Source organism: Lepeophtheirus salmonis, chromosome 6, assembly GCF_016086655.4.
Source record: "Lepeophtheirus salmonis chromosome 6, UVic_Lsal_1.4, whole genome shotgun sequence".
Taxonomy (NCBI): Eukaryota; Metazoa; Arthropoda; class Copepoda; order Siphonostomatoida; family Caligidae; genus Lepeophtheirus; species Lepeophtheirus salmonis.
In genome coordinates, this window is record NC_052136.2 from 13349658 (window position 1) to 13359777 (window position 10120).

A 10120-nucleotide genomic window follows, 5' to 3' on the forward strand; every position below is an offset into this window, starting at 1 on the left:
CGGACAATTTACATTATTAATTTATATATGTATATATATATAATTTATATCTCTTTAAATGTTATTATTCATCATTGTTACATAATTTAAATTATTACAAAAAAAAAAAAAAAAAAACAATAGAAAAAAAAATTTCTAAATATCTACACAAATTTTATATATTCTTTTTGTATTTCAATTTTTGTATCTCAGTTTTTGTAATTTTTTTTTGTTGTTGTATGTATGAAGTAGATCGGGTTAAGACACTAAAATAGGTAAGATAATCTAAAAAGCTCGTTTTAAAACACATTGGAAAAAGCGAATTAACCAATTATTATATTATTTAAAAACGTTTTGATAAATATAAACAGAGCTTCAACTTGTTTTTTTTAAAGAAACAAAATAATTCAACTATTACTAAATATAATAATTCTAGCCTTATCTCTTCATTTAGTGCCTCAGCATTTAAAATATTTGGGAAAAAAAAATTATCATTTAACTTTTATTTTTTATAAAATAATAATAGTAATAATAAATGGTATATTTGTTGTTGAAATTCGATCTCGGAATTGAATTAATAGTTTAAGGAGCACGGCTATGATAATAGATTCAAAAGTTCAGCATCGCTATTACTCTGAGACGAAGGCGGCATCGTCGTTTGAGAGTTTTGAGTTTTGTTATTAGAGCCTGGAGAAATATTATCTAAGAAATCTAGATTGAAATCGTCCTTTGAGTTAGAGGGTTGCTGTTGTTGAGCCTGGGTTTGAAGAGGAGTGTTGCGACCATGCGAGGCTAATGGAGATTGAGGGTAACCTCCAGATCCGGCACTTCCTGAAGGTACAGGAGTTGTCGCTTGCCCCCCTGCGTTAATGGGAGATGGCACTACTACATTAGGATTGTTATTCATGGGTGAATGATGATTGCTCATAGGAGAATGGTGATTCATCATGGGAGAATGGTGATTCATCATAGGTGAGTGCGTCGTCATTTGGTTATTAGACTGCGTGTTTGCTGGCCCTGCGGGTGAGGAGGAAGATGGAGGCTGTGAATTTTTTTTGTTGTTTCCACCACTCATCATAGGCATGCAAGAATTCATGTTCATCTGGAATGAATAAGATAACAAGGGTGGAGATTAAAGTCCATGTAATTATGATACAACGATATACAATATGAATAAGATATTTATACCTGATTGCTCATCATCATTTGTGAACTCATCCCGCTATTTGGCATGGAAGGCATTTGATTAGGCATTCCCGGTGTATGAGATCGAATACCCTGCGGCATCATGGGAGTTCCATTATTTTGATCACCTAGACTCATAAAATTATACATACATATATAAACATACAAAGTTAATAACATAAAAATAAAGTCTTACCAGGATTTCGAGGAGATCCACATGGTTGCATTTGACCATGAGGAGAATGGGCAGACATTTGCTGCATTCCGTTATTAGGAGACCCATTTCCTGGACCCATGTTAGAACCATTAGGACCCATAACAGGACCATTCATTCCCATTCTGGGACCCATTCCAGGGCCATTAGGAACCATGTTTGGCCCTCCTCCCATTTGTTGATTTTGCCACATAACCTGTGAATTAGGGCTGGGATGGGAAATAGGAACTTGCTTGTTACCAGGAACTCCCATGTTCATATTTCCCATGGGATATCTCATTCTCGGATCGTTCATTGGACCTTGTTGCCTCATCATAGGACCACTGGGAGGTATTTGTTGATAGCCCTGACCCCGAATACTCATTCGCGATCCCATATTTCCTGGGAAACGCATGTTTGACATTTGGCCCATCATATACTGCATATTTTGGTTCTGAAAAACAACAATACATAAGTAATTATTAACTAAATACAAGTATTTGTACACTATATATATGTACATAGGTTATGCTTTAAAATAAAAGGATATCCTCCTGACCTGTGTATGTATGCAAGCCCACCTATCACTACAAATGCATTTCTACAAACAATTTGTACTTAAGGAAAATAATTAATCCATTGCATCATCTCTCAATTTTGAGGCTTCTGACCCCCTCCTCTTGTCGTAATATAATATTTGCCAAATATAATGGATATTATATTAAGTAAATATAACTAATTTTATGAAATATCCACGCATAGGTGAATTTTTTTAACACAATAAAATAAAACGACATTGTACATACATAAATGAGAAAATAAGGCAGACAATATGTAATTATACGCCAATAGAGTAGGCCTAAATCCGATTTAAAATCATCAATTCATGAAGATATGGAAACATACACCCTAATATATGTGGCCCGTCAGCACAAAAGCAAGCTAAAATGAGTTTTCTCAAAATAAAGTGTGGATTACATTTGTATTCTTTGAAGAATAAATTGTCAATTTTTATTTGCAAAATATTATCTTTGAAGACCTTTGGGTATGCCACAAAATGTACTTTAATTAGACAAAATTGAGCGTCACAATAAAAAAATGAGAAATTGACCGATTATATTTGAAGGGCCATGTTGGTGTCGATATAAGTTTCTTTAATCAAATAAAGGTTTTAAACAATAATCAAAATTCTTGGGTATCTTAACTCCTCCCATAGTTATGAATTCATAGCATATAAACTCAAATATGTCTATGAAATATTGGGTTATATGTATACATATATGAAGTACAAAAATAAATTGGGATTTTCTCCTTTTCTTAATTTTTGTTCAAAATAGTTTTTATGTTGATGCACCCCATATGTATGTAATACTACAGAAATTAAGTATATATATATATATACTTAATAATTGTAATATGTATATAATTATATGTATAAAAACAGGTTTTTCTTTCCATAAAATATTTAAAAGACTGCTTACAATTACTTTCACATGCCCTATTGTACATACATACACACACCACTGAGATGAAAAGGGGAATTTAAGTATTATTATTATAATCATTATTAATATTTATTCAAAAATGTATGTACAAAATGTACTGAGTGGAAATGTCATTGCCTTTTGATTTCATATAAAAGTTGTGTACTTGCAAATGGGTTCACGTTACAATTTGTACGTCTTGTAATGTAATTTTTAATTATTGTATGAGTTAATTTACTTAGCAACTATTATAGATAGATGCAATCTTTCATTTTGATCGATTAAAATATGCAAAAAGTAATATATTTACTTTGGATATTTTAGCCTTATAATGTGCCGCATAACATATTTCATCAATTAGTCATTTTCATCAAAACAGTTAACTATTACCTTAATAAAATATTGATTATCTAAGAGAGGGTTTGACAACCTATTTAATTTTATCTATATATTTTATATATAATTATTAATACTTACTAAATAAAAATATAATTTAAATTATAAATCCAGCAAATATGAGTGCATCGAAAAAAATCAAATAAATTGTATAACTATGAACAAAATATTATTCCGCCACATCTCATTTTAGGAAAAAGGTGCTGACTTTTATTCTGCACAAGTCACTTTTAAAATCATTTAAAAATAAATATTATTCGCGACCCGATGGTTGGGGACCCCAGGTCTAAAGAATATTCAGTTATTGCATTTTCCTCATCACAAATACTACTACTCTAAATTATTCATTTAAAATTCCTCATCTTATTTTTGGGTTGAATTTATTATGTATTTACAAGCAATATTGGTAACATTTGAACATGATAATGTGCCATAGGATATAACGATAATATAATGATTGAATGTTCCTTACATGTTAAATATATTGATTGTGTGCTTCTTGACTTTTTAAACATAAGTTACTTATTGACGTCAATAAGTAAATATAACTAATAAGTAATATTCAATCATTATATTATCCTCATCACAGATCTACTTTTTTTTAAACTGTTGTATTACATTTTTTCGTTCTAACCAGAAGAATTTGCTTATAGAAGTACCAACTTGTGCAGAATATATAAGTAATTCATTCTGCTAGCAAATAAGTATATAATTAACATATAGATGCAGGTGTTTAATTTCCCCCCAAACTATTATTGATGTCAGTGAACGCTTCTTTTTCAAAGACGGAGAAGAAGAATAAAAGAGTAATCTAGGAAAGCATTTTCTTATTCTATTAGTAATATTTGAATAGTTATGTTAAATGTAATCTATGTACACATTTGCTATTTGGGTCATGAAACGAAACGAACGATATCATCATCAAAGGTGATTTACCCTTGACCTTTTTTTGTGTTTTCATTTTCTGTTTTGTTTTTAATTGGGCCTTTCATTTCTATTTAAAAAAATGGGTCATAGGCGCGCTCCTTTGACGCAAAAGTAAAGGGAGGGGTTAGTAAGTATTTAGTAATGTAATAGTAGCAGCTATTACTACAACTCTTCTTACCGGTTGTTGTTGCATCATTTTCCCATACTCGGGAGGTGGGGGACGATTTTGTTGTTGTTGTTGCTGCTGTTGCATTTGCATTTGCTGCATCATTTGAGCGTTCATGGGTCTCATGTGTTGCTGCTGCTGCTGTTGAGTCCCACCTCCACTCCCATTATTGTTACCAGGGTTACCACCACTACCACCACCAGGGCTTAGCATCATGTCGTTCCCTGGTCTCATCATCTGGTGTTGCATGTGATGTTGCATTTGCATGCGTTGTTGCTGCATCATCATTTGTTGATGTTGTTGTTGCTGCTGTTGCTGTTGTTGTTGTTGCAACATGGCACTATTTGGAGGCATCTGGAAAGAGAAGGAAGTATAATTAGTTAAGAGGTGTGCAATTGAACAGGATATGCATATAAATTTAGATGTTTTTGTGTTGTTGTTTTTTTGTAATAGCGGGAGGAAAGGGCGAGACATATGGTACACCTGAATTAAGACCCTTGTTAATATCGGTGCCCGGTAATTTTCCCTTTTCGAATTTACCGAATCCATTACATAATGAGATTTTGTTGCGGCATGTATTGAAATTTTGGACATGATTATATCCTTTTTTCAAAAGAAAACAACCATTTTATAATAATAAACATAATATATTTTGATTTTGAAAATTCGAAGGGAACATAAATTTTAACCGAAAATATACCAAAACGACTAATAAATCTCATTTATTTATATATTAAGGTGAAATATCCATCAACAAAATAGTTTAGCAAGGGCCTTCGTATCAGTTGCCTGTTATATAATTTTGGGGGAAAAAAATAATTACTGCTATAAAGAGTATAACCTTCTACCTTCAAAATAGCATTAGTGCAAGGACAATATCATAATTATATTCAAATTCGTTGATATTTATATTATTATGCATGTTTAAATCAATCTACAGCAAAGATGGCCTAAAATGCTTACTTTAAGAGGAGAAGTTAACATACAGACGACCGACTTAATAATGAACAAAAAAAAGAAAAAAGTAACCATACATCAACTGTTTTTCCTTTTCTAATTGCTAAACTTAGTTGTTGTTGTTTTTTATAAAAATCCCCTCTTGACTTATAATATAAATAATATACCAAACTATTGGAGAGCAGCGTTGGATTCGAGTTAAAATTTTCTACTAAGGGCAATATACCCATTTTGGAGATGGGTCGAGTTTTTAAGAACTTTGTGATTTCTCCTTTTTAATAGTACCTCAACTCTACTTTCAATAAGAAGTTTTTTACTGTCCTTTTTTAACCATACTAGAAATTGGACTAATTATCATCCAAATGTTATAGAGCCTTTATTACAATTATTAGAGATCAAGTAAAGTTGAATTTTTCACAAATGTATACATATATATATAGATTGAGTTCCAGTTTTTGAGAGTCTCCACATAATGTATAATGTGGTTTAGATCCTTTTTAATACATCAATTACTCTTCTTTTAATAAGAAAGGAGGGTCTGTTGTAGTTTCTTCCTGTCCTTTTGGAGTTCAAATGACTCAAAATTGACTAATAATTAAAATTACTTACAAGTTTCGAGTTTTGATAATATAATTATTCGGGTTCAAGTAAAAGTCAAAAAATATTTCAAATAAATTGAGTCCAATTTATTAAGAATATCCACATAATAATTTATGTGGTTTCTCTTTTTTAATACGTACATTTTTGAACTTTTCTTTTGAATGATAGATAGAAGGTACTAGAAAATTTGACGAATTATTACTTGAATGTTGATTATAATGATTTGAGTACAAAATAAGTCGAATTTTTCAAAAATAAAAATTTGAGGGCACTTCCGAGTCATTATCAGAAGATTGTTCTGCTTTAGAATAAAGTTAAGTACTACTCGAAGAATCCAACACATTATTTGGAAGGGGTGAGTGAGATAATTTCAAAACCTATATAATGAATACAATGGTGATGATGATTTTTTTTTTTTTTGGGGGAGGGGGAATTATTGAAGAAAGAAAGAACATTATTATTATAGTTAATTAACGGACCCATGCATGGAAACACAAAATAAGAATAATAGAGACGTATGTATATACAAGGACAAGTAAGGAAAGAAAGAGTGGGGAGGGGGAAACCTCATAAAAGAAAGCATCAGGAAAAAACAAAGCTACATATATGTATGTAAGTCGTATAAATAAATAATGAACGAAAGCGCTATCTATCTATCTAACTAAGACGGGTGTATGTAGACTAGTGATATCGGGTTTCAGTCTGGACCGGTGGTCTCACTTTAGTAGTAAAAAAGGTCCAGTATTCATTTCGTTAGCTAAGACTAGGCAAAAGCTTGTATTCGTCAACAAATGTTTTTGCATGACGATGATGAAACAAACTATTTTTTTTAATTTTTTTTATGAAATAAAGACGAAGCACTAAATTTTGACAAAGACAGGAGGGCATATGAGGAAAAAAGACGAAATGAACACTGATACTGTGTACAAAAAAAAACGATTTTGATCAAATTCCAATAGAAAAGAGACACACATTAGTTATGCGTGACCTTTTAGTCAGAAAAAGGAAATTAGGGTCCCCAGTGTAAATTTCGGTCCTCTTAAAAAAATCACTACAGTCCTTCCGACCTGAATTTATTTGAAGCGGATTTATACAAAAAGGGCCAGTTCATATATTTTAAATGGTTTGCTATTATTTGAAAGTGCAAATTTCCTTCCAATTCGAAGGGATGAAAATACTAAATTAAAGAATAGAAACTGCAACAAAGATTTATCGGATAAAAATATCATCACAATCTTTGATTTGAGATGAACGCATTATTCGTAATTTTTTTAAGAGTTTGAAATCCAAGATTTTTTTTGATTTTTTTTTTTGAAAATAAACTCATTGGTTCGGAAAGAGTGTAGAGTGTTGAAGTAGTCATCATACTAATAATAATTAAAAATACATGGTTTCTCTTCATTACCTGATGTCTCATATTTGCTTGCGACATCATCATGTTTCTATGATGGTGATGTTGTTGTTGCTGCACTTGTTGCTGCTGCTGTTGTTGATGATGTGGTGGTTGTTGTTGTTGCTGCTGCTGCACTTGTTGTTGATGATGCACTTGATGATGATGAGGATGATGATTACTACTATTGTTCTGTTGGTTATTTTGTGGGTTAGGATTACCCAGTCGATAGCGTCCTTGTGCACGCATGCGAATATCCATATGTATATTTCCCCCATTCATATGATGCATACCGTTGTTGTACATATGAATGGGATGGGGATGCTGATGCATATGCGCATTGGACATAAGCATATTAGAAGGTGATTGTTGCTGGAGTTGCTGCTGAGATGAAGGAATGGAGGAAGAAGAGGATGATGGAGGAGTGAGGGCATTGGTCGTCGCAGACATGTTGGACGTAACAGGGGTAGGAGTAACTCTTAATGCAGGAGAAGAAGATTCTTGACGCGCTGCTCCTGGGGAAGAGGATGAGATTGGTATACTACAACTACTACTAGCACTATTACTCGTAGTTAGTAGATTCGGGGGATGACCATTGCCATTATGACTACTGGTTGTTGTGACAATACTATGCGGAGGACCACCCGGTCGTATACTTGGCCTATGTGGGTAAGGCAGCCTCATGGAAGGATGGGGCATATTATGCCGAGGAGGAGGGGGTAAGGTCGTACTACTACCAGGAGGTGGATGGTGCTGTTGCGCCATCATTTTAAGTCTTTCAGAAGCATTGTCATGAATCTGCGACGAAGCGTTAACAGAAGGAGGAACAGGAGGAGCAGGATGGGGTGGATGTCCTCCTCCCCCTGGTGCGGTTGTCGTCGTCGTAGATGATGGAGTCAAATCCGATGATGAAGAGGAAATAGTATTAGTAGATAGAGCAGCACCCGCCCCTGTACTTAGTTCGTCGAGTGCATTCTTGTCAAAATCAAAATTGTCGATGAAATCACTTTGGAGATCGTCGATGAGATCTTTGAGGGTCGCAGGATTCATGATATCGTCATTTCCCTCGTCGTCCATAAAGTCTTTCAGATCTAAATCCCCGAGGGTATCGTCCTTGGAGGGCTCCTCCTTCACCATGAGTCCCGTGGCCGGATCCAGACAATCCTCCGTCTTAATCATGATGGGAGCTGAGGGATTGTTGGAGGTCGGGAGGGGACCTGAGGGGGCGGAGGGAGGAGACTCCACTCCTCGATGTCTCTTGATGCACTCCTTGAGTTCATGAGGATTGAGTGCGGAGGCGGGCCTCTTCATGCTCTCAGAGTTCCCCATCATTCCCCCAGAGGAGGAGGAAGAAGAAGAAGAAGGAGGAGGAGGAGGAGGAAGAAGAGGAGGATGCTGCGAAGGATGCGGAGGACAGGAAGAAGAAGGATTGTTGGCTGCTGCTGCTGCTGCTGCTGGAGGAGTCCCCTTGTTGGCCTTCTTGTTGGAAGAGGAAGAAGTGCCCGAGGACTGTGCTCCTGCATTGTTGGCATTGGCGGAAATGCCGGAGCTGCTCTTCTTGGCTTTGGTTGCAGCTGCCGCATTTTCCAGGTGTCTTTGTCGGAGAACCAGAGTTTCGTTCAAATGGGCGGAGTTGTAGGCGTTCATGGCGCTCTCGTATTGGGGTCCCTTCCGATCCTGAATCTCTCTATAGCCCTCCATACGACGCTTCAATCGTTCAATCGCCGCTTTGTTCGCTGCTGAACCACCTCCACCACTCGTTTTGGAGCTCCCCATCACCTCCCCGCCACTGAGTACGTCGCTCATTTTCCATCACGAATACATCACAATTAACACTCCCACTTTCCCACTCAACTACACACCCCAAGATGGATCCAAATCAGGGAAATCCTCGGAATAACACTCACAAATCTCTCTAGCTAGAACCTAAAGTCTCTCAATAAATAAATCCAATCACAATAATAATAACAGTAGGTAGAGGAATGCAGACCCACACACACAGCACAGACACACAAACACACAACACAGAGAGAACCACACGGCCAGAGCGAAGTAACTATGAAGTAAGTGAGTATCAACTCAGAAGAGAGAGAGAGAGAGCCACACTCAGTCAACTTACTCTACTCACACACGCATATACACAGCCACACGCACAGAGAAACAATTACTACTACATTAACTTTCATACGATCACTTCTTCTATAGACATATTCACAGTAGACTTATACACACACACACAACAACAACGACAACGACGACAACTACTACTACAGTTAGAATTTTTGTCTTTTTCCTTTTCTTTCTTATTTATTATTATAACAAAGGAGCAAGATCTTTCTCTCTCTCTTTCTCCATCTATCTCTCACTCCCTCTTTTTCTTTCTTTCCTTTCTTACACGCACTCATTCCGTCTACACTCTCTCGCATCATCAGTTTACCCACCATCACCATAAAAAAAAAGAAATTCTAACTAAACAATACACAGGAATGGGCAAATAGAGAGAAAGAAATAAGAAAAAAGGAGGAGGAGGAGGGGGAGGAAGGAGTCACAGCAGCAGCTACTCCACACCACTACCTTCTTTATTCCTTTATTATGTAGCCGGTGAACAACTCTCTCTCTCTCTCTTCTTCTTTCTCTTTATGACACACACTCTCTTTTTTTCTCCCTCTTTTTTCCCCCTTCAAATATACATTCCATTGAGGGTGACCCTATATTGATGGCTAGTCTCTAGCTATTGATGATATGAAGATGTCCAAATAATAATGTATCTTGAGAATATTACATACGTATAAGAAAAAATACTGTTAAAAAATAATATTGAGTCCTTCTCTCTCTCTTCCTTT

At 35.2% G+C, this 10120-nt stretch overlaps 1 protein-coding gene across 1 annotated transcript; it reads right to left on the reverse strand.

Annotated features, from left to right (window-relative positions):
• Window positions 1-7: 7 nt before the first annotated feature.
• LOC121119171 (uncharacterized) lies at window positions 8-10120 on the reverse strand. Its single transcript, XM_040713786.2, has 5 exons — window positions 7293-10120; window positions 4343-4684; window positions 1361-1811; window positions 1168-1292; window positions 8-1081 (listed from the first exon to the last, which is right to left on the reverse strand). Exons 1-5 carry the CDS (start codon window positions 9081-9083, stop codon window positions 575-577), a joined length of 3216 nt encoding a protein of 1071 aa, XP_040569720.1. The 5' UTR covers window positions 9084-10120; the 3' UTR covers window positions 8-574.

Bases quoted from the DNA above. Each gene is read 5' to 3' on its own strand.
- LOC121119171 (XM_040713786.2), bottom strand. From the start codon at position 9,083: ATGAGCGACGTACTCAGTGGCGGGGAGGTGATGGGGAGCTCCAAAACG. The intron at 4,685-7,292 runs GTAATGAAGAGA...TTCTCTTTCCAG, and splicing joins AAGCAAATATGAGACATCAG to ATGCCTCCAAATAGTGCCAT. The intron at 1,812-4,342 runs GTAAGAAGAGTT...GTTGTTTTTCAG, and splicing joins AAATGATGCAACAACAACCG to AACCAAAATATGCAGTATAT.